The sequence below is a fragment of the Vanessa cardui genome, chromosome 10 (assembly GCF_905220365.1).
Source record: "Vanessa cardui chromosome 10, ilVanCard2.1, whole genome shotgun sequence".
NCBI lineage: Eukaryota > Metazoa > Arthropoda > Insecta > Lepidoptera > Nymphalidae > Vanessa > Vanessa cardui.
This window is the reverse complement of record NC_061132.1, coordinates 7,592,125-7,617,913: the sequence shown is the minus strand read 5'-3', so window position 1 is coordinate 7,617,913 and position 25,789 is coordinate 7,592,125. Positions and strand designations below refer to the sequence as shown.

The 25,789-nt window shown below is 35.4% G+C and overlaps 2 protein-coding genes across 5 annotated transcripts in view; one reads left to right on the top strand and one right to left on the bottom strand.

Moving 5' to 3' along the window:
• Positions 1-18,066, top strand: part of LOC124533270 (myotubularin-related protein 4) — an 87,173-nt gene extending 69,107 nt beyond the window's left edge. For all 4 annotated transcript variants that reach the window (XM_047108480.1, XM_047108477.1, XM_047108478.1 and 1 more), the window contains 18 exons: positions 2,099-2,272; positions 4,765-4,940; positions 7,249-7,444; positions 8,189-8,328; positions 8,638-8,815; positions 9,060-9,256; positions 9,339-9,531; positions 9,915-10,100; positions 10,373-10,546; positions 11,077-11,212; positions 11,417-11,519; positions 11,603-11,723; positions 12,525-12,722; positions 13,071-13,368; positions 13,575-13,945; positions 14,134-14,238; positions 14,904-15,112; positions 15,511-18,066. In XM_047108480.1, coding sequence (XP_046964436.1) covers positions 2,120-2,272; positions 4,765-4,940; positions 7,249-7,444; positions 8,189-8,328; positions 8,638-8,815; positions 9,060-9,256; positions 9,339-9,531; positions 9,915-10,100; positions 10,373-10,546; positions 11,077-11,212; positions 11,417-11,519; positions 11,603-11,723; positions 12,525-12,722; positions 13,071-13,368; positions 13,575-13,945; positions 14,134-14,238; positions 14,904-15,112; positions 15,511-15,607 — 3,231 coding nt within the window. In that variant the 5' untranslated portion in view covers positions 2,099-2,119 and the 3' untranslated portion in view covers positions 15,608-18,066. The remainder of the gene's footprint in view (positions 1-2,098; positions 2,273-4,764; positions 4,941-7,248; positions 7,445-8,188; positions 8,329-8,637; positions 8,816-9,059; positions 9,257-9,338; positions 9,532-9,914; positions 10,101-10,372; positions 10,547-11,076; positions 11,213-11,416; positions 11,520-11,602; positions 11,724-12,524; positions 12,723-13,070; positions 13,369-13,574; positions 13,946-14,133; positions 14,239-14,903; positions 15,113-15,510) is intronic.
• Positions 18,067-21,054: 2,988 nt separating this feature from the next.
• LOC124532950 (WSCD family member AGAP003962) lies at positions 21,055-25,458 on the bottom strand. Its single transcript, XM_047108086.1, has 5 exons — positions 24,861-25,458; positions 24,428-24,603; positions 22,996-23,080; positions 22,510-22,679; positions 21,055-22,182 (listed from the first exon to the last, which is right to left on the bottom strand). Exons 1-5 carry the CDS (start codon positions 25,126-25,128, stop codon positions 22,000-22,002), a joined length of 882 nt encoding a protein of 293 aa, XP_046964042.1. The 5' UTR covers positions 25,129-25,458; the 3' UTR covers positions 21,055-21,999.
• Between the last annotated feature and the right edge of the window lie 331 nt (positions 25,459-25,789).

Sequence of the window (25,789 nt, the reverse complement as noted above, 5' to 3'; positions counted from 1 at the left end):
TTGTCCATACCTGATTCTGTCTCGGCAAAGAAATTGTACAAATTGATTGAAAGTGTACAAAGAAGCTGAATTAATATAAATGATTAATAACAGGGCGACATAGTCGCATTAGAGACAATGCTCTTAATTAAAAAAAAAAAGTTAACTTTAACTTATCCGTTAACATCTAATTGTAAATCAAATCAAAATAAACTTTATTTAAGTAGGCTTTTGAATCGTCATTTTACAATTAATACAATTAAGTGAAGATACCACCGGTTCGGAAAGTAGATTCTACCGAGAAGAACCGGCTAGAAACTCAGTAGGTAGTTACTCTTTTTCAACATTTAAAAAATACATCTCTAAATAAATCTTATATCTATGTTATAATATTATAAATGTGAAAGTTACTCTGTCTGTCTGTAGCTCTTTCACGACCAAACCGCTGAACCGAATGTAATGATATTTGGTATGAAGATGAACTCTCCGAAAGGACAAAGGCTACTTTTTCGTCTGACTCATGACAACCAACTACCTAAACCGCGAGCTAAGCCGCGGGCGACTACTAGTTACAATTAATGACAATATCCTACGAAATTAACATGTAAAAAAAAGTAAAGTAAAGTAACAGTCTGTAAATTTCCCACTGCTGGGATAAGGCCTCCTCTTCCATTAAGGAGAGGTTTTGGAACATATTCCACCACGCTTCCTTCCGTTCCTCACGATGTTTTCCTTCACCGCCGAGCATGAGATGAATTATAAAACATAAATTAAGCACATATATATAGTGGTGCTTGCCTGGGTTTGAACTGGGCCATCTCAGCTCACTCAAATTAACATGGTATTTATGTAAACACCTTTATGTACCCTTACAAAAATACTTATCATACGTACATACATGTGTCACTAATAAGCGTGTGCTTGTTTGCTTAGATAGGGTAAGCAGACATCACAGCTCCAAATAAACTACATTAAATAAATAAAATAAGCATGTAGTTATTATCTTGGGTATAGAAATGGATTATTCCATTCATAGGTTATATATAGACAAACTACCTTCCTGAATGCTTTCATTACTATACTAGTAAACAACTATTTTCATTATTATCTATTAGTATTTACGTTATAATGTCAGAGGTGCTTTCAAGCATAGTTTATTTCCATACGCAGAAATCTTATTTTTGTCAAAGAAACGAGTTACGACTTACTACTTTAACACTTTCATGTACTAAGTACAATATTATGTTAACGGTAATAAATAAAAAGTCAACATCCTTTGTTTTCTTATACTACACTGTCCGTAACAATCAGCGTGTACGTAAATAGTTTTTTATGTTCTTTTACATTTAGTGGGTTAACCAGCTTTTAAATATATACAATAATTAGGTAATATTTCTTATATAATATACAAATTGGTAATAGCAATAAGACAATGTTATGTTAACGCTACTAAATTAAAGAGTCAACGTCCTTTATTTCCTCATACTGTTCGTAAGATTCGTGTATTATTATAGTCTATGCGATTGTTACACGAATGCGATCTGAACTTTGCCTCTCGAATGAGGGAGAAAGCAAGCCGTCACTCACTTGAGATATCTCCACAATTTCTATTTGGAGTGCACCCTACGATAGTGTGTGCCAGTTTAAGTTGTCAATATTGTTAAATCGAACGTGTATCTTGTTAAGATAGGTCTTAAAATATATTTAGCCCTCCTCGACGTGCTCTGCGGGTGGAATGTAATTATATTGCAACTTTGATCAATATTTACAATACGGTTTTCGTCATTACTTTTTATGTTAACTTTATCATAGTTATGGTGAAAATATAATCATTTTTCCGAAGATTTGGACCAGTTTGTAATTAATTTAAGATGAAGTGGATGATTTTATTAATTTTTTCGTTTTAGTCCTAGGTTTTATAAATGTGATTAGCAAATGTTTTCGCAATATTTTCTGCTGCTGATAGCAAAACAATACTTGTATTTTATTTCGTGATCGGTCAAAGAAAACAATGTGATTAACCTGTATTAGGGTTCAGTAGCAGGTTCTAATGATTATTTTATTAATAGTACAGTACAGTGGACAATAGTTTTAATCGTTGTTATATTATTTGTTCCAGGTGGCAGCGACGTCGAGCGAGATGAGCGAGCGCGAGCGGTACCGCGCGCCGCCGCAGCCGGAGCCTCCACCGCACCGCGTGCGCGCCTCGGACCTCTACCCGCGCATGCGCACGCACTACGACGAGCCCGGTTTGGATTCCGGTTTCGCTCCAATATGCGGCGAATTTGTACAGGTATAAATACTACCCATTTAAAGTAAGGACCTTAAAATCCTTAAAGTTTCCTCATATATAATTTCAATGGCAAATTATTTCTAGACCATTCTCACCATCGTACACCGTAGCTAAACTAAAACACTATCACAATAACGTACTTTTTTACAAACCACAAAAATAATTAATTTAAATTGTATTACACAACAATTAGTACAAATAAATTAATTATTAAGACCCCTTTAAATAGTTGTCAACATTAAACTAACAGATTAACCAATACATATGTAGGTACATACCTATTATGTAGTTAACTTTAATTATAATCTCACTTCTTATTAGATAATATAACGTAACTTTGTGTTATTAGCTTATTTTTATTTGTTTAACGAACAGACTAATTAATTTCGTAGGTATTGTATAATTGTTAATTATTTTTGTTACGTATGCATGTAGGCAACATTATATTTATTGCATTATTAATCTATGTATAAACAATAAACAAGTGTCTAGCAGTCCAAGCGCCGCTTGATTCGCTCATATTAACATTTTTTTAACGAAATTAGTTTTAATAATAATCTCAATCCATAGTATCATAAATGTATCATGATTAAATATATTTACCGTTTTATGGTTTTTTAAATTATTATTTATAGTAAGTGTAGAAATAATAAGAAGTCAGTGAAATAACCGATCACCACGAATCATCTGTAGAACCTATTTAATATTCTTATGACACCTCAACTCAAAAATATGTTCAATAAATATATTGTATATTGATTAAAAGCTTGGGGAATTATTATATCCTAAAATATATATTGACTACCATTTGTGGGCAGGAATGTCTGTATTATTCAGTACTATATCGCTGATCTTAAATCAGATGGACTATATTTAAGAATTATTTATCTCTATATTTCTCGTCAAGCGATGCATTTTCTGGTCATTATATAATCAGTACTGATAATAGCCACTGGCGAACCAATGACGTTGATCACTAACATAATTAATAAGCTAAAAGTTATTTGTAATAGATATTTGTATACACGACGGTATTAAAGGTCATCAGGTCGGGCCGAGTTGAACGAACCGCGTTATGTGATTTTATCTGTGTGTATGCATTATAATTGCAAGTTCATTGAAATTGTTAAATACTTAATATTTTAAATGGAATTTACGTAATAATGATATTTAATTTTGGATTTTCTAATGATAGACATATGCAGGGCCCGATATAGAGCAGGGCCCTGGAGCAACAGCTCTCGGTATTCCAAATGAGAGGTTTTCCGACTAAAACATTTAATATCCATAAATAATATGTACAGATACAATAGACAACAGGTATAATCTACATAGATATAATTCTCGCAATACTATTAAAAACCTGTTCGAAAAGAAAAAATATCAAATTGTTTTGAAAATTATGAGAGTTGCTTCTTTTGTTGTTCCAAGATCATCTTTGTAATTGCTTCCTTGTGATTTATATAACAAAGTATATTAAGAGATAATATTTTATTTAGTAATATTAAATCATAATAGCGTTTAAAACGACTACCTGAAAGTGACAAGTTTATTTTAAAGAACGATCAAAGCAGTCCCTTTTACACGAACAAAATAAACTACATTCCAGCAATCTCTTACAAGGCATTTTAAAGGTCAATTTATAAGAGTAATTAAATCCAAAGCTCCCACTCGTCCGGAATGTAGATTATATCGGGAAGAACCACCAATTAAATCTGTCTTTAACATTGTACATTAGCCTTTACTTTGGTCGAATAAGGTAAGTTCATACATACCATATAATTGTTTCCAAAATTGGGTTTATTTAAAATTATATTAATTGTTATATATTTCTTAATTGCAACATAGACACCATGACATTGTAATGCATGTATACCGTGCCTTGCAAAAAATTATAAATATTGAATACGATTTAACAATTATGTAAAGTGTTTAAATACATGATTAACTAGCCTTAATCCCCGTGGATGAAACGGCCTTATATTACGTGGAATTCGTACTACTTTTTCCATTCCATGACGAGCGGAATTATTTAAGGCGTGAAAGTAGACACATTGTCACTTTCCCGTTGCTAATCAACAGGGGTTAACACTTAGCTATAGTCATTGACACCATTAAGCGATTAATGTATATTATAATTTATAATATTTAAATGGCATAATAGATGTAATAATATTAAGAATAAAAAAAATATTATTTTCTTTATTTATTTTAATCAGTTAATATTATCATTAATTGGAATTGTATTTTCTACGGTCTCATTTAATGTATTGCTAGGTTCAACAGATTACCGGGTCGTAACTCGCACCGCAGTAATAAATAATAATTATTATATAAATCAATTACCTTACAAAGTATATACTTATTAATTAATATTTATAAATATTAAAAAAAAATCTCTTAAACTAAAACCATAATTTTACTTTAATAAATATATATTTAATGCACTTTAAATACCAGGCTATCATAACAATGAGGCGCTCTCTCCGCAGTGGGTGGGCCGCACGGCAGACGGCGGCACGATTGCGATGTCAAACTACCGGCTTCACTTGCAGCCGCGAAGGCGTGGCGGGCCCGGTGCTTCGGTGCCGTTACGGCTTATTGACGCACTGGAGATCCGCGATTTACTCTGCTTATATATACTCTGTAAACACGGCCGACAATTAAAGTAAGTATCTCCTAAGAAACTATTATGTCCTGTTACTATTAAATTGCGATGTGTTTCTATTTAATATAAGGAATTAACATAAACTGATTACTCCTGTTCCCTGACTACACAGGATGTATAATTCTTTTCTGGGACAATGCACATACAAGCTTTTACAAAAGAATCACACAAAACCTTCAACTTCAACCTAACAACTATATAGGGCAAAGAACATCCTGAGCACTAAAACATCTCCCCCCCATTGCTAATAAACATTTTGGATTTAAGAAACCACCCAAAAATTTCTTTAACCAGCTTTTCTAGGAGGACTTCCTTCCGATCTGGTAGTAGATTTTTGTCAATTAATAAGTAAGTGTAACGCTTCTGAGTCTAGTAGAGGAGGTTACGAATTTTAATTAATGTTACACCGTCTGTAGGGCAATGCAAACTTACCATCAGATGAGTGTATTGCCTCTATACTTTCCAATATTTCATTAAAAGATATTGAATATTGTAAGTGATATTATATTAGTGTCTCTTTACAAAAGTAACAGCCGTTCTGTGATGAGATGATTACGAAGGGACGTTCTCGAGTTACGTATTGAGTAAGTCACTTGTGTGTTGTTTGTGTAAAACAAATGACAACTAATGGCACAAGTGCGAACAAGTTATTGTTCGTTTGTTGATTTTCAATATACTTTAAGAGCTTGTATTATCTGTGCTTGCTTTAAGTGTAGTGGTTGTAATATTTAACGTATGAATGCTATTTCATAGACTATTTATAAGTAATATTCAATAGGCTATTTGACAATCTGAAAAATAAATTGTCAATTATTGTAATCAGTATTATATTATTAGTTTACAATGGTTATTTACCAACGAAAGTTGAAAATAAGACTTAATTTATTCAAAATTATAAAATATATTATTTTAAACCATTGTCACGTGACACAATACACTCCTGATTGGCCGGGCTTATTATGAAGTCACTTGCTTGTTAACCTTGCTTTTCTACTATATGTACTACAGATTTAAATACAGGCAAGTGACGTCGCTGACCCCCCTGCAGCGCCATATTGTCCAAGTAGCGTTTTCGCGCTCTATTTAAATATGGAATATTTAATGTGATACAGTCAAATAGCCTATTATAATGACTAATAAATAAAAGAAATATTCTGTTGAGGTCGCCTCTTCTTACGGTTAGAAACTTCTATAATTGACCCAAAACATTTCGCGTTCGTAAATATACATTTGGCAGATTTTCATCCGACAGGTATCTGTGAGTTTCGAGACCGGTTATGAAATACAATTCACGTCAATTAAGAATAAGGCAATATATCCAATATCTTGTGACCAGGATAACATAGATTGAAGTAGTTATCATACAATATTATTAAAACAACTTAATAATCGATCAGCGTCGATATCTTCTTTCCATATTTTCATTTATTTGCCACGGTCTGTTTCATTATTAATAACCTTGCTTACCGGTTCAACAGGTTCTCGCTATAACGTAATTGTTCCCTCTTAAGGCAGTGTTATGAACATTTCGAGTTGAATACAAACACAATCTATAATTACAAAACTGGATGATATGTATCTGTTTGTGCAAGCTGTAACTACAGGAATAATTTTAATTAGTTCTGTCTGTCTTATCATAGGACTTTAAAACTGGTATGCTTATATCGTAACGAGGTTCAGGCGAAAAGTAAAACTATAAATAACCCGTGCTAGGTTTAAAATGTTTATGTTCATCATTTATCAGAATTCCAATTGTACTTAAATATTTAATTCAGCCTTTTCATAGTTTTGTTTAATTCTCAACTATATGATACATTTTATATAATAAGTACATAAAAGGTCGTCTTTTTTTATTTTTTTTTATGGTATTAGCGGACAAGCATATGGGCCACCTGATGGTAAGTGGTCACCATCGCCCATAGACAATGACGCTGTAAGAAATATTAACTATTCCTTACATCGTCAATGCGCCACCAACCTTGGGAACTAAGATGTTATGTCCCTTGTGCCTGCAGTTACACTGGCTCACTCACCCTTCAGACCGGAACACCAACAATATTGTAGTACTGTTATTTGGCGGTAGAATAACTGATGAATGGGTGGTACCTACCCAGACGGGCTTGCACAAAGCCCTACCACCAAGTAAATCTCAAGAGTATCTAAGAGACTCAATTAAATTATTAAATTAAGGTTGTATTATTTTTAGGCTCAGATAAAAATAAATGTCTTCACAAATAAAATGATTTTCAATAACGATATATACTTTAATTAAAACTACTTACTATAATAATAATTATCTCAATTGCAGATGCTCATTCAACACAGGAGACCAATGCGTTGAGTGGTGGAGAAGACTGAACACGGCTCTGGTACCCATTGGTTCTCTACAAGAAACGTTCGCAGCTGCATATGCCGCCTGGGCCAAGGAACTACCTCCCACGTCCGTCCATAAAGCGCTCATGAGGGCGTCACAAGCCCCTCAACGACATTGGTTCGGACCAGAGGTAACCACTCGGCGCTTATGCTTGCCTAGTACTTTCGAAACTTAAAAACTTTCCAAAAAAACATTCGAATACAATGTATTATACTAGTAACATTTTTTTTTATTATTGTAGTCGTGTCCTATTATTTCATTATTTTCTAAAAAGGCGTTTCACGCTTTTTAAATATTAATGAATTTTTATAATTACCCGCCGTTAAATAAATCTAGAATTATTTCAAGTAATTACTCACTCAGAGAGATGGTTTCGATAATACGGTTAGTAACGCTCTGGTTTTACTTAACCTTTAATAAAAATGTTTTATATAAAAGTCTGAAATAAATGCTTTCTTAACTGTTTTAATAGCGACTCAAAGGTTGGATAAACATTATAGAAGAATAAAAATTATTTTTATCATAAAAATTCCATTGATATCTTGAGGTCAAAGGTATGAAAACGGTGTAATCTTGGGTCAGACAGTATTTTTTATTGCACAATCGATACTTGTTTTAATATTACATTATGCAAACTTTGTTTAACAATATTACAATAAAGTAAATATACCATGTTATATAAAGAAATATTATATTTAAATTTAAAAAACTATATATTAAATCCGTATTTTTAATTTAAAATCTAATCTAAACTACCCTTGCTATAAATATGTAGGTTTTATTTTAATTTAAATTGCCATATTAAGAAATTGTCGTTCAGAACACGTATGAAAGTTGTCTCCAATAAACCAGTATTGATTTGTCTGATCTCTAGTTGGAACGACTCGGTTTCACGACTAAAGGCGCGTGGCGCGTCACCGCTGCCAATGCAGAGTACAAGCTATGCCCCTCCTACCCGCCGCTGCTCATCGTGCCGGCCTGCATCGGTGACGAAGACCTGGACTCCGTAGCACGGTGAGAATGAGGCTTATTTGACGTTATAAAAACATTTCACATATTGATTTCTACATAAAGAACTAACGAAAATGATTCCTTTAACACTTTTATGGTTCCCTGGTATATCTACACCTTTTAACTAGCTTTTGTTTCATAATTTAATAGTTTCTCATATCAGGCAGCGATTTGAATAATAATAAACTTGTATGAGAAAGAACTTTTAATTTGCTATACCCGATCATTAAGTTTGATTCAAATAGTCGAAGGTAAAGCGAATCAATGAAGTTTGAATACTCTCTCGAATCAACGATAATGATGTCGGCCTAGTTTCCGCGCAATGCGGCGTATTCCGGCGGTGGTTTGGCGCCACCGGTCCACGGGAGCGGTGATAGCGCGCTCGTCGCAGCCGGAAGTCGGCTGGCTTGGCTGGCGTTCCAGCGAAGACGAACGATTATTGGCCGCATTCGTCACTGCGTGTAACCAGGACAGACCCACTCCTAATAAGGTAAATGGTGGCACTATACAGCCCGTCAAATTATAATTCTTTAAAAGGAAGTAAACTAGTCCAGTTGCTACATTGCAAAATTTTTACATGATTTGGTCTCCTATAATTGAAGTAGCACATAACTTGTGTAACCCTGATACTGTTTTATTTTAAGAATGTGTATTTAGTGTGTGTCTTTTGTTGGAGACTCATAGATACAATAAATAATAAATTCAATAGCAATGAATGTGTATGCCTGTCACAGCAACTGAAGCTGCTGATAGTGGACGCGCGCTCGTACGCGTCGGCGGTCACGAACCGCGCGCGCGGCGGCGGCTGCGAGTGCGCCCAGTACTACCCCGCCGCCGACATACAGTTCATGAGCCTGCCCAACATACACCACGTGCGCCGCAGCTTCCAGCAGATGCGCGCGCTCTCCGCCGAGCCCGGCGAGCAGGCCAAGTAAGACGGGGACAGCGCCTTGTGTCTCGTGACGTAACGGCGTTAGTGGCGTGACGTCAGTAACGGGGCGGTCTGTCGGCAGCTGGCACAGCAACCTGGAGCGCACGGTGTGGCCGCAGTACGTGTGCGGCGTGGCGCGCGCGGCGACGGCGGTGGCGCGCGCGGCGCACGCGGGCCGGCCCGTGCTCGTGCACTGCTCGGACGGCTGGGACCGCACGCCGCAGCTCGTGGCCGCCGCGCAGCTCATACTCGACCCCTACTACCGCACGCTGCAGGTAAACACACACTACACGCACACATAAACATTCTACTCGAATACACACACTACACACTCATAAACACTACACGCACACATAAACACACTACACACACACACACATAAACACTCTACCCGCACACATAAACACACTACATGCATACTGGACGACAGTACAGATTTTGTAATATTTGTTTTTAATATAGGGATTATTTTTTTTTTATAAAGTATGTTTTGGCGTCAATGCTTTATTCTTGATGACGATACTAAAATTATTTTAATAATTCTTAAAAATCTAATTAGGAATATGACTTAAACTTATAACTATTCTAATAAAACTGTCCAAATATACGGAGGATTTAAATAGTATATAAATGAAAAATGTTTATCAATATCGTTTAGGGTTTCCGAATACTAATCGAGCGGGAGTGGCTGGACTTCGGACACAAGTTCGCGGATCGCTGCGGACACCAGTTCGGCGCCGAGGACCCCAACGAGCGATCCCCCATCTTCCTGCAGTGGTTGCACGTCGTGTACCAGATGATGCTGCAGTATCCCTGCAGCTTCGAATTCAACGAGGCTTATCTAGTGAGTAACTGTCGCGTTAACCTTACTCAATTCTACCAATTAAATACCTTTCTATTACAATATGTCATGGTTCTGGCTGAGTAGAATTTGTTGCCTGGGAACAATTCCAACAGCAATTGCAGGAAAGGTGTGGCGTCAGGCTTAAGTCTGATAAATCCTCTCTTAGCCTTAAATGCCTCCACCGACTTCCGCCCCCGCCTTTCTAATAGGCTTTACCGGGCAGCGAATAGAATAAAACGGAGCGAGCGATTGACGGCGACGCAAATCCGCAGATAAAGCTGGCGACGCACGTGCACTCGTGCATGTTCGGCACGTTCCTGTGCAACACGAGCCGCGAGCGCGCCGAGTGCCGCGCCGCCGACACGACGGCGCACGTGTGGCACCTGCTGCGCGCGCCCGCCTACCGCAACCACCTCTACACGCCGCCGCACCACCCGCACGACCAGGTACCGCCGCCGCACCACCCGCACGACCAGGTACCGCCGCCGCACCACCCGCACGACCAGGTACCGCCGCCGCACCACCCGCACGACCAGGTACCGCCGCCGCACCACCCGCACGACCAGGTACCGCCGCCGCACCACCCGCACGACCAGGTACCGCCGCCGACGCTAATTATTCACACTAAATAGTGACGACGACCTCCATGGTCGAGTGGTGTGTACACTGGTTTTCATGGATACGCCACTTCGAGGTTTCGATTCTCGGCTGAGTCGATGTAGATTATCATTAGTTTCCTAAGTTGCCATGGATCTGGGTGTTTGTGGTACCGTCGTTACTTCTGATTTTCCGTAACACAAGTGCTTAAGCTACTTACATTGGGATCAGAGTAATGTATGTGATGTTGTCTCATAAATAGTGTGTCTAATGTGTAAGAGTAACTACTGAGTTTCTCTACTTTCCGAACCGGTGGTAGCTTCACTTAGTGCTTGTAAGAAGCCCACTCGAATAAAGTTGATTTTGGTGTTGGTCGCAGGTGATCTGGCCGGAGTGCAGCGTGCGCGCGATGCAGGTGTGGTGGGGGCTGCTGCGCGGCGAGCGCGAGCGGGAGCCCCCGCGCGCCGCGCCCGCGCCCCCCGCGCCCGCGCCCCCCGCCGCGCCCCCCGCCAACGGTAACTGCGCCCTTGGCCTCTTTTTATTTCATTAATTTATTTGAACGCTAATCAATTAATTATGAACGCTGCTTTTTTGTACACTCAAAAAAAGACTTAACTTATAGAAATATCCTTCAGCGAAGGAGCTTAATATTTATGTTTTATTTATGTATACTAACCTCTGCCGCTTTAAAGTAACGAAGTTTTGAATACATATTGCAGGCTTAATGACGAAAACTAGATCCTGTGATAACCTGCTCAACGAGGGCGAGAAGAGAACTACACAGAGGAGATGCAGCGACCCTAATTTGGCGCCAGATGTCATGTAAGCTCTAACTCTTTACTTGAAGAGTAAAGATATACTATAGAAAACGAGGCATATCATTAAATAGATATTTTCTGTTCTAGGAAATTATCATTGGTAGTAAACGGCGCCCCACCCGCGGAACGCTCGGAGGGCGAGGCTCCAGTGCTCACAGACAGCTGCGTTGAGCAGCTGACGGGAGATACTGATACGGAAACCGACCAGGTAAACCAAGTGGTTTTTGGAGTAAATTAGGTTCACAGGTTGGCAAATGGTCCACCACCGCAATACAACCATAGCCAATGCTCCAACTACTTTGAGAGCTACGATGTCCCTTGTGCATGTCTTTGCAATTTCTACCCGAATAAGATAATAATAAGCAATGCCGTGGAACGTGTGATAAGCAGGAGCTACCATCATGTGAAGTGATTATATTGATAAATATAATTTAAACAAAAATAATGATTAGTTAAACGTAAATAGCGCAATGGTTTAAGCCGCCTAGCGATTTCAAAAGTCGCTAGATCAATCTTGACACTTTGGGCTATTGTCATCCCCACTCCTAACACAAGTGATCAGCTTAAAAGAAGGGCCAAATATGAATGTTACAACAACAACAGCCTGTAAATTCCCACTGCTGGGCTAAAGGCCTCCTCTCCCTTTGAGGAGAAGGTTTAGAACATATTCCACCACGCTGTTCCAATGCGGGTTGGTGGAATACACATGTGGCAGAATTTCTATGAAATTTGTCACATGCAGGTTTCCTCACGATGTTTTCCTTCACCGCTGAGCACGAGATGAATTATAAACACAAATTAAGCACATGAATCAGCGGTGCTTGTATGTGAACCCGCAATCATCGCTTAAGATGCACGCGTTCTAACCACTGGGCCATCTCGACTCTCCACTGGGCCATCTCGACTCTATGAATGTTAATAATATCTTAATTGTTTTTGCGCATGGTTATTCTCATTTAAAAAAGAAGTTAACAGATTGGACTTATCACAATGAAATTATTTGATTCAGGTCGACGGCCTTCACCCGGATCACTTCGAGAACAGGCTGCGCGACATCACCAGCAACTCGTCATCGCTGGAGCGCGAGCTGGTGGCCGCGCCCGCCGCGCCCGCCGGCGAGCAGGCGGGCGACGCCCCGGCAGACACGCCCGACGAGCCGCCCGTGTTCGTGTGCGAGACCTACACCGACGTGCTGGGCATGGCTGAGGTGAGTTCTACTTCATTTGCAGTTAAGACATCGTGAGGAAACCTGCATGTGACAAATTTCATAGAAATTCTGCCACATGTGTATTCCACCAACCCGCATTGGAACAGCGTGATGGAATATTTTCCGAACCTTCTCCTCAACGGGAGCGGAGGCCTTTAGCCCAGCAGTGGGAATTTACAGGCAGTTGTTGTTGTTGTATCTTATAATAATTCGAATGAATATTATATTTAAATATACAGGTGTCCCAAAAATTAACGTCACACGGCAAGCTTTTGTTCGAACACAATTTTATAGAAGTCGTTATTTTCTGTAATAAATGTTTGCAAATGATTTTGTTTGTTACCTCAGGCGGCCAGAGAAACAGCGAGAACGAGAAACATAAGCATAACGTGGCGCTCTATATCCGAGTCCAGCAACCAGTCCTCCACCGGCTTCGACGTCCCCGAGAGCTCGCCGCAGAACCACACCGAGCCCAAGATGAACCGCCTGCAAGAGGCGCCCCTCGACAACCACAATTCCACCGAGGGCGACGCGGTCAATCACAACATAGTGAGCCAGCTCACCAACCACAACAGGGAGATGGGCAACGGGGATGTTAACGGCTTGGTGGACGTTGCCACGAAATTTCTCGAAGTTGACTTGAATGGTGAGCTCGTAACGAAATTAGCTTTAATATATATTCATAATTATGACCTTAAATATGTAAGCCACTTTATGTAATAAGCAAAACAGACTCTTATATTAGAATGCGTTACAATGCGTCAACGCTATAATAGACTTCTTCCATTGACCAACCGCACAAGTCCCAGTCCATGCTATCGACTACCGATACTTAACGCCCGACATCGGCAGGCGGCGCGTCGTCCAGCGGCGCGAGCTCGGAGAGCGAGGGCGAGGCGGAGGGCGCGGCGGGCGGGGCGGGCGCGGCGGGCGCGGCGGGCACGCGCGTGGCCAGCCAGCTGACGCTGTGTCCCGCGTCGCCGCGGCGCGCGCGGCCCGCGTGCGCGCCGTGCCCGCACTGCGCCGTGTGCCTGGCGGGCGAGGAGTCGTCGGGCTCGAGCGACGCGTGCTGGTGCGGCGCGTGCGAGGGCGGCGCGGGCGCGTCGCGCGCGCGCTGCGTGTGCGGCGCCGGCCTGCGCGCGCACTGCGACTCGCTCGACGGCCTGCCGCCCGCCGCCGACCCGCTGCAGGCGCGCCTGCACCAGATCATCCTCTACCAGAAGGTGACGACTCCTATCATTTAGGCCTGCATACAATCATTTTGATATTTCGACCGATAATTTTATAATCATTAAGAAATGTACAAAAAATTAAAATCTATCTAGTGTTTCGTTGATCAAAGTGATCTCCAATTTTCTGGAAGGAAGTAATTTACTGAAGTTATACTGACGGCCAACTGTATCTTTCACAGAAAGTGGTAGAGGAACTGAGCGGGCAGCTCCGCGAGGCGCGCGAGGCTCTCCGGAGGGCGTCTCCCGCGCCGCCGCCCGCGCCGCAGCCCGCCGCGCAAGCACAGGTATAATCGATTCCACTTTTATCCCAAGTTTTACATGAATATAAATAATTTTACTTTCCTATTTATGTCTGTGGAAACCTATAAATACGTAGATGAATAAAATTTCGCGCTAATTTATTTTTTATAACAATAATACTTAATGTTATGAAAATAATGTGAAAGAATAGTTTATGGTGTTTATTTTTGTAATACAATGATATTCGCTGCCCCCACATAATAGGCTGTTTGACAATGCGAAAAATAAATTGTGAATTATTGTAATCAATGAACGTGTATATTATGAGTTTAAAAATGGTTATTTAAAAACGAAACTTGAAAATAATACCTAATTTATTCAAAAATAAATAAATAAAAATGCATTTTTTCAAACGTTTGTCACGTGACACAATACGCTCCTGATTGGCCGGGCTTATGATGAAGTCACTTTCTTGTAAACCTTGCTATTCTACTATATGTACCACAGATTAAAATACAGCAAAGTGACGTCACCGACCCCATTGCAGCGCCTTAAATATGGAATTTTTAATATGATATTTTTCAGCAAATATAGAATAGTAATAAAAAAATCAACATTTACTGGGTTCCTTAACCTCTACTAAATAATAAAAAAGGGATTTTAAAAACCAGTCAAATAGCCTATTTAAAGAGCTTCTAATTAAAAGCAGGTGTGCCGCAACGGCAACGGCGGCAGCGCGGCGAGTCGCGGCAGCGGCGGCGGCAGCAGCGCGGCGAGCGGCAGCAGCAGCGGCAGCGCGTCCGAGGTGGAGGTGGGCGAGGAGGCGCGCGGCGTGCTGTGGCTGCCCGACAGCGCGGCGCCGCGCTGCCAGCACTGCCGCAACCAGTTCTGGCTGGCGCGCCGGCGGCACCACTGCAGGTGACTATTGTCCCGCGGCTGTGTCGGCCCTCCCGCGACACCTTTGCCCGTTTGTCTATTTATTTATTTATTTTAAAGGATCACCAACAGAAATGACAATAGTATTAATTTTATATAGTTAACAATTGAACACACTTGATAATTGTATTTCTTTTTATATGTAATCACAGCGTGCACTAAATATATTGAACATTAGTAATTATCACAAGATTGTTTCTTTGGATCAATTATATAATAAAAATTATGAAATTGAATTATTTAACAGTTTTATAACAATATCAATTGTAATCATTTAAATGTGCATATTAAATGCAAAATAAATTAAATAAACATTTTTTAAGTTAATTTTGAGTTAATAACAGTCGAAGTGCCAGGAGTACAGTAGCGTTGTCCCGCAGGCGGTGCGGCGGCATATTCTGCGGTTCGTGCTCGGAGATGAGCCCGTGGGGCGAGCTGGGCGCGGTGCGCGTGTGCCGGCGCTGCCGCCTGCGGTGACGAGCCCGCCCCGCCTCTCCACCCGCGCAGCCGAGCGGCGCCCGCGACGTTTAAAACGCTGCGGCGCTCGCTCGGCGAATTCGTCTCCGATTCAACGACAGTATTCCTCAATGAACTGCTCACGAGTGACGCGTCGGTCGAACGATTGACTCTCCTATACTAATTAGATATTAATTAATTAACGATTACTTCCAAATCAGTTCTATATTGTTCTAATAAAGTTTACATAATGTTATCGATTTTTGTTTTTTACTTGACGATAAATCACTCTATAGTGTTGCAGAGTATGTTGATAATGTAATAGCATCCATCTCGTCCTAACGGTCTCTGAAGGCGGCTTCACGTAAATGTAACTATGAGGGGGTCGTGCGCTCGGCGCGCGTTGCGATACAATAGTTTGTTTATACTAGTCAGCCTGCTTCGTTTAACATTTTAAAACATTGTTTTGTTATTTGTAAGAATGTATGACTCAAAGACTATTCCACAAGACGCCATGACAGTTACTCCAACTTTACACCTATATACATATATATAATGTTAATATAATCCGATAATGTTAAATGACGGTACAATAAAGCTTAATATATTATAAAATATATATCTACAAATGTGCCGGCTCCGACATTTATTAGCGATACGTCCGTATGAATGGCGGGCCGGCTGAGACACTGATATCGAAGTATGGAATACAATTCGCTAGCGAGGCGCGGCGGGGAAGCTGAAGCGGTACCGCAGTTGACGTCGCAGCAATCTAGTTTTATTTGGGATTTAAGCGATTGTCCCGCAAACGTGACGTGTAGTTGAGGCTAGGCGGATTATTAAATGACAAATTTCGCTAGATATCTACGACACAGGTTAGGTAAATTGTGATCATTAGCATAATCAAAATTAGGAGAGGAACTTCTATGTAGTTTGCGTTGTGAATGAAAGTCGTTACTGTGAAATAAAAGTTTTCGAATGTCCAAAAGCGAAGGCTGATTTATTTGTTTTTCAACGAATTTCTTAAACGCGTTTCGTAGCGACTCGTATCGTCAACGAATGCCACTATAGACTGAACTTTATAACTTGTGGCGCGTAATGTGTAACGGAGAGCGGTGTAAGCGATTGTACTACGGTGATATATTAAAAACTATTTATTTTATATCATATTGTCTTTGTAATTAAATAATTGTAAATTTTATTATTTTTTATTATTATTAAATAATTCTTCGTCTAGCAAAATGTACTTCAATTTGATCGACACCGAGTATAATCGTCTTAAGGAGATAGCGTTAAAGGGAATGTAGCATAAAGTACGGTCCACAGCAAAGTTCTATTGCATTCATCGTTTGTCATTTCAGTTTTTCCAACGATATACCCATTAAACATATTCAGCGATTGTTAGCCTTTAAACAACTATTGCTGTTAGTAAATGAGAGAATGTTCGACTTTTTAAAAGTCTATCGTCTGTCTATCTTTTACTTTTTATAATTGCTTTGTATATTTAAATGCCCGACCGTGTTAGAATTAAATATAACAAAATATTTGAGTGCCTAATACATAGTTGAAAAACTTTTGATGCAATAGTGTCTGTTTAGACGATCTGACCAGACATTCAGCTCGATCTTAGTAATACATTTAAACATATTAAGATACAGAAATAACGGAAGTAGGAAATTGTGATAAGTTAAATTACAAGCCATTTTATAAAAGATCGATGTATGGAGAAAGCAGCCGTGTTTTACTCACTTCAATGAATCCTCTGGTCAGGCTGTCTAGTACCTATATTAAGAGTTAAGTAATTAACATTAACACATTTTCAGACCCGTGAGGAAATTAACGCAGTTTTGTATTTTATTTGTGATATTGATTATAATTTTTGTAAAATACTATATATAAGAGTTTAAAACATGTTGATATACGTTAAATTTATGGTGATTATTTAATCGCGGTGCGTACTCGTTGAATTTATCAAATTATTGTTATTAACAATAATTTTAAAATATAAACAAACAGAAGAGCGTAGTTTACTGAACACGATAAGCAATAACAATGTTCAAATGATGGAAATGAAACATTATTTAAGATAAATTGTAATTTCGTCGAGACGCTGATTGCCACGAAACACTGTTAACAATAATTACCGAAACGTAATGTATTTCTCGCGATTTGTATACAATGAAATATATTATATTATTGACGTCAATCGTCCGTTTAATTCATTTTGAATTTGGCACAAGATTACCTATAAATTATACATGTAAAATAATCACTTGATTGTTTTTTTTCTGTTAATGAACTTGTGACATGAATGTATCTGTTTAGTAATGTTTTGTTTGTCAACAAATGGAATTGTTACTTGCATAAATTATATTATATACCGAAATTCATGCTCGGAGTAACTTAAGTTTCATTGTCGAAGTGCAACTTGTTTGTGACCAATGAATGATATAACGTGGAATAAAGCATATTTAGTTTTATGAAAGATTTTCATTTATTTATAACCTTTTATATTTATTTACTCACTTACACGTGTAAGTTGATTAGTCCCGTCCCTTAATACGTATAATTATAACAATTTATATTTTATTTATCTGACAATTATATCAGGTCAAAGATGTTTTACAATTACTTTATTTATAATACAATGTGCCTGTGATGCCAACAAAATACCCTTAATAATGTACGGTGTTTTAAGACCAAGCACAAAAAACAATCAAATACATTAATTAACTTTGTCTATCCGTTGCTCGTTCGTGGGCACTGAAGCGAATGCGTTAAAATCTGGCACGAAGCAAGCTTGGAACTCCAAGATTATAAATATACTTACTGTTTCTTTGCTTAAGTGGTAGCTTTTTAAATATAACCTAAGAGGTCTCTGTTTAAAATCAATAGCTTGAACGAGTTATGGACAGACATTTATATTTTACTAGCTACCAGACCCAGTTTCGCACGGGTAGGATAAAAGTCTACTATAAAACGATTAATACCATAATAACCTCTAACGGTTGGCATACTTTTTCTGATAACTTCAATAATTATCATCACATTTCAGTAATTTAAACTTATGTAGAATCGTAAATAAATAAACTCCGTCCAATAGTAAAAACGGTTAGGTAATGAGTTTATCGCGTACAGACGCGGCGGAAGGTTACTTTATAACGTAAGCTAATCTTTTAATGTACTAATCACTGGACATGTTTTTGTGCAGAAATATAGACAGAATAGTTCAATTTATATTTTTATTGGTTTGAGAATAATCATTAGACACTCAAAAAATCTTCAATCAACTGAGACGATCGCGATCAGCCTTTTAAATCAACCTTAGCTTAAGTCATGGTCAGAATACTGGGACCGTGTTTTAGTTTATCAAATAAAATTCAAAATGCAAATATCTTGTCATAAATGTAGGAAGGTATAAATATAAGGATAAAGCAACAACCTAATATTCCCAAGTGGGCTAAGACCTCTTTTAAGGAAAAATTTGCTTACTCCGTTACGCTCCAAAGTAAATTAGTTGATACACATGTGGCAGAATGTCATTGTAATAAGACACAATTTTATTAAATAATCTTTATGTTTTTGTCAATTCACACATCATAGTTACATCATTATATACCAACATTCAATAGTATATTAGTTATTTAGGACTTATCTGAACATATATATATATACATATATATATATATATATATATATATATATATATATATATATATATATATATATATATATATATATATATATATATATATATATTAAAACAATTGCTAATTAAAAAAATGTTGACGAAACAAAATGGTACTTTGTATTATAAAATAAATAAATAAAAATAAATAAGTACATTTTAATTTTACAGTACAGTTACAGTTTAATTTTAGACCGTGGAATAGGCAGTTACAATCGTTATAACAATTTAGGTTAGTTAAATTTTAAACTACATTAAATTATTTTGTACAAGAACGTCAATTGTTTATAATATTTCGATGAATTTCTCTCGATGGTGATATTTTTAATAATTTAAGATTTGAACGACATAACAACATATAAAACATACAATGCGCCGCCAACGAAAAAACTAACATGTATGTATGTCCCTCATATGTCATAACTGCTTGTATATAAATATGAAATACTGATAATTTTTTTTTATTACAATACATTATCATAATATCAAATACTATATCTACACCAATCACGGCGCCAATTCTACTAACAAAAAGTTTTCCTATTCGATTTGGAAAGAAATATAATCGGAATCTTATATCAAACAACATAAATAAGTAGAATTGACCTTACTTAGAATTGAGCTATAGTTTATTTTTGTGTTTTGTGTTTACGTATTATAGCCGTTAGTAGAATTGACCCCAAAGTACGTCCTATTCAAAAACACCGTCACTTATTATCACTATTATAATAAATAGAACATTACACAACTAAATAACAACATTTAACTAATTAGCATAGGTCAAAGGAAACAAAACAATTACATTAAAACACTCGTAACACATATATACATAGCATAATTTTTATTTATTCAATTAAAATATAGGTAAAAAAAAAAGTTTTAACATAAAAACTATAACACAGCAAATAACATATGTATGTGTGTTCTGTACAAACTTTTAACAAGCGTACAGTTTTTAATGACTCACATTGTAATAATAGTTTCACAAGTAACAAAAAAAAATATTACTATATAATAACAATAAAATAATACTAATTCTGGTTGTGGTTTTTATAAATAGGATTGATTATGATCTTTGGCAAAATAAGAGGTAATAAAAACTACACAAGAAATCATCACTATAACATATAAAATTATTATATATGTTCATATATCGGGTGGGATGCATCACTTGTCGCCTAAGAATACATAAATGTTCATTAAGCTTATTACTTCATGTTCATTGATAAGTTTGATTGTTTTTTATGATCAATAACCTGATTCATATTGGATTCCTTTAGACGAAGAAACTCCTCGACAGTCAACTAATAAACTAACTATGAAACTTTCACCTTTTCACAACAGCTGTGACTATCCGCTGTATTGTTATAAAAAGTATAGTTACTTTTATTTGCTTTACTTTAATGAAAACATCATTACATACATATATAATTGTATTTAACTAATATGACTGTATTTTGTAAATGTTGAAAAAGAGTAACTGAGCTTCTTGCCGGTTGTTCTCGGTAGAATCTACTTTCCGAACCGGTGGTAGCTTCACTTAATTGTTGACGATTCAAGTGCTTGTAAAAGCCTATTTGAATAAAGTTTATTTTGATTTGGATTTTGAGTAGCCACGTGATCGTTAATTTAACTATATTTATAATTAAAGTTCTAGAATAAAAAAAAAACTAATTTAATGACTGATTAATTAAATAATTTTTAATACAATTAGATATTATTCATGTTTAAAATTAGCAATTAGAATACCACAAACAACATTTAATTTTATATTGTAACGATATTTATACACTAAAACATTAATATGACTTAGATAATGAGCATTAAACATTTCATCTAAGAACTATAAACATATATTTAAAAAAAAATAGTAAATGCTTGCATCAGATTTAGAAATCGCGTTTTTTATTTATTTACATAAAATATACATAAAAGTACTATTAACAAACGAAAATTCTAAAATGTTTTTAGGCCATCATATTTTTTTATGTACCTATATTAAATGACCAAACATTTTATCTATGGGTATACCACAAATATTCATACAAAACAATTTAAAATCATCTCAAAAAATTAAACTTCTCATTAAGGGGAGAACTTATTACCGTGGAACATTAAACTGCTTTTACTAAATTCTATTATAAAGTAATTAAAAATAACATATGTACATGCGATTTAAGGAACTTAAATCTTATATGAATCATAATTAAATTTATATTTACTATAAATAAAATAAAATTGTAATCTATATATTATGTCAGTTCAGTAGTACTTCTTATCTTATATGTTAGTTTGTACATTCGTGAAACACTCGTAATGATAACTTATTCGTCTAATAGGATTCGATAGCGCCGTTTCACCCGTTTACAAAAAAAGTAGGCCTTACAATATTACGTAAATACATAAAAATGCATAAGCATACGATATTTTTGTTAAAATTCGCAGTTTGATGTGTCATAATTAAATAATTAATATTAAGGTTTAGTAAATACTATTAATATTTAGGCCAGTAATATATATATTGTACAAAAAAAATTAAATAGTTGGAAATATCTACAATAAGCATTCTACAAATTCGATGATTTACATAGTAAAATTGATTTAAATAAATAACATATTAAAAATATAACATTTACTAATATTGAGTAACATTATCATTACCTAAATTCGTTTTTAAAAAATATAACTCTGTACAATTATCTATTATATCATATATATAGCAATTTTATCTGTGGTATAGGCCAGTATAGTTTTGTTTTTTTCTGAAATCAGAAACCAAACGCAAAACTCTATATCGTACTTTATTTATTGCAGAATACATTTCTGGTGAAAACGGTTCAAAGTCGTGATATTTCTTCTTTCGTCTGTAAATTCCTTCGCGATTAGCCACCGCACAGTTCATGTCATCCTGGTACAAACAAAATACCATTACCTATTTACATTACACATTTTACACATTGTATAATTTAATAATTTTAATTAAGATATACGTTATTTAATTTTATCTATGCATTTCTATTATACTATTTTAATCTTGAGATTTAATAGTAATAAAGTGTTAAATTAATTTCCTTTGTAGCAACATCACTTTGTTATACCTTTTACATCTATGAGGATTCTCGCAAACATATACTCTATATCTCAGGTACTCTACACATTGTTTTTAGACAAGATACCAAGTGATGCCATAACAAAAAAAAAAAAAAAAAATTTAACAGGCAAAACAGACACTTACTTCAGTTACTGTATGATTGAGAAAATTCAAAATCTCTTGTAATGTCTTCCTGGTATCCCTGACAAGGATCTCATAGAACACTATATGTACCGGTCCGAGGAACCTTTTGAGCCAAAGCCGATGGAGAGTCTCCCATGTTGAAAGCTGATTAAATACATACGTCGACCAGTCTAAAAATATTATTTCTTTATTATATTTGCAGTAGTTTCAAGCAGTGAAAATATTTTCCCCAAGTCTGTTTAATTTCTTTTAAGTTTGCTGGGATTAAACCTCATATTTTTGTTTGTTGATGACGAAATTGCCAGTAAAAGAAATAATGACAATTTGAATAGAATAATGATTAGAAATTTATTCATTAGAAATTAGCATGGCAATGAAGTAAGGATGTATTCATATAAATAGTTAGGAACAAAATAAACATCAAGTAAAATTAAGTTGGATAAACCCCTATAGAAATATCATCAACAACAAATTAAAGTACTGTACCTGAATTTTTGTATTTATTAGATTTTTTAAATGCTGACTTTGGAGCTGTTCCTATATGACCCTTGTGGAGCCTATTAAAATCTGCCTGAAATATAAATACATAAATAAATTATTTTAATCAATAACAAACACAAATTTAACTAAGTTAAGATATTTACACTATTTATTTACTAGTGTAATATGAATAATCGAGTTTTATCCTACAAGAACTTATACAGACAATTGCAGATGTAAACAGAAATAAACAACTTTGACCTTAAAATGATGTGAGATATTCGTATTTTTTAACCTTTTTTTTAATTTCATCAAAGTTGTCAATGGACTTTACAATTAAAATTAAAATAGATATTTGTTAAGTGGAATAGTGAATTTAGTGTATGACTAAAGATTTATTTATAAAAAATTATTTGTGCACAATGTAATAGAGTCATTAGAATATGGTATATATAAATATTACATATTTTAGTGATTAATATTTTAAATGTGCATAAATTAAAAACAAATTTAATTCTAATATATTTCATAAAAATAAATATATGAAACAATCATAAAATGCAGAAAAAATATAAAGAGAACTTAAAAATGAAAAACAAAAAAAAACAATTACCGGTCAAACTTCATTTAAGTGCAGAAGCATATTGTTAAAAGCTGCAACACAGAACACTGAAAGATGACACAACATAAAAGTATTAAATATATATATGTTATATTTTAACCATGTACTTCATCAATGTAATTGTCAATAATACACTATTCTTAGCTTTTTTCTTTACTAGCTGCATATACAATATTGCCTGTGTGAAATTTATTCAACTGTAAATAACTCTAGAGGGATGTATCAAAAAAGCAGCCTACATCCTTTCCTCATACAAAGTTTAAGTATAAAAAATTAACGGACAGATATTCTTGCATTTATAATTTTAATATAGATAGCTTTGTTGAGACATAACTCAATCTCTAAACAAGCGAGTGGAAAAGATACATGGTTTTTTGTTAACTCAGTCATTTGTTATGTTAGTGATTTTAATATTCTAGTTTTTAAATTGCAATTAAATTTTTTAATTTAAATGAAAGCTACAAATCAAAAAGCGGTAATATTAATCAGAACATGCATTTTAAGTTTCTGAGACTGTTTAATAATTTTGAATGATTTCTTATGTTTTAAATTAAATTAATACTTTTATAGATATTTGTTTTAATAATAATTTAAGTTTTTTTGTTAGATTTTAAAGTCAAATTATGTAAGATACTGTCTTCAAATTCTATTCCTTTTTTTTTCAGTTTTATGGCAGTCATAAATTAAAAAGAAATTAAAAGTATCAAATAGAGTTGCTTAAATGTATTCAATTTGAAATATAATAAAATAATAGGCAAGGAAGAAACTCATAACAAACATTAATTTCAATGAATAAGTTCAATGTATCATAGTTACCAAAATAGCATCTCTAGGATTCCTGATGAGGAGTATAGCAGCTTTAAATTTGTCCACTTCAATGGGTGGAGCCTCATGAGTTTTGACAACTAATACTGATCCATCGGTCACATTCTCAGCTGGGAAACCATGCATTCTAAGACCATAATCCATATATACAGAACCTGTTACAATTCCTGTAATCATTGTTTAATAATTTCAAAAAAATATTATAGAAAGACAAATTAATAATATGTATTAACATAAATAATTAAAAACACAGTAAAACATGTTTTTTACATTTAAAATATTGTATTATTTTTTTTTAATATTATTTTGAATAATTGTTGTTGTTGTTTTTGTTTTATTGTATTTGAATAAAGTTAATTTAAAAATTTAATTGAACCTTTCCAATATTTAAGGTATTCTATCCAATATCAGTATTATGTCACACCTGTAACCTGTTGCAGTAGGTATCTTAACCAAGTATTTCCACTCCCGGGGTATGACACAAGAGCTACCACATTTGGAGACGGCGGAGATCTCCGATGTAGCTGTTTACACCAATTCACCCTGGGTGTTTCTCGTAAACCGAGGTGATTTATTAAGTTATTTCCATAATAACTTTTAGCTCCTTGCAAGGGCCGTAACATAAACACAATTAACGAAAAGTAAATTAATACCACCATCACAGCAAGAAGAAATGTTAATCTCCTAGACATTTTTCTCTATACAGTGTGAAGATATTTTGTCAAAAATAAACAATATATTATGTTACATTCATAAACTTTATTGAATACAATTTATATTAATATATTCGATTATTAAATAATTGACAAAAATGCAATTCAAAATTTCATTTTTAAAGAGGATTTTATGAATCAATTATGAATAGGAAACTTTCGTTATTAATTACTACTTGTTAACCGATGTGTACAAAGCTCGCTCATTTTGTTTGAACTGAAATTTATATGACATTAAGTGCCTGTGTTACCAATAATGATTATTGTTTTCAGTTCAAATTATTTTATCAAATTCATTCTTTTTTTTAAAACATAAAAGCGTTACACTTAATATTAACCGAGAATTAAAAAAAAAGGACAATTTCATATTTTTATTTACCATTAATTCTAAATCTGATCTATAATCTCCTCGTATAAAAACATCATTGCATATGCATATTTAATTTATTTTTATTGCACGTTAAAAATGAAAATCTTCATAAAGCGAAGTATTCTACACATTATACATATAACTTAAAAGCCGCATATATTACCTTTATTTTGCTTTGCCCCGCGGCCAATTGACGTTATTGTTTACGTCTATGCATTGTTTAGATAAAGGGTAGGATTATTTTTGAGTTACTATTTCGAGATATATTTA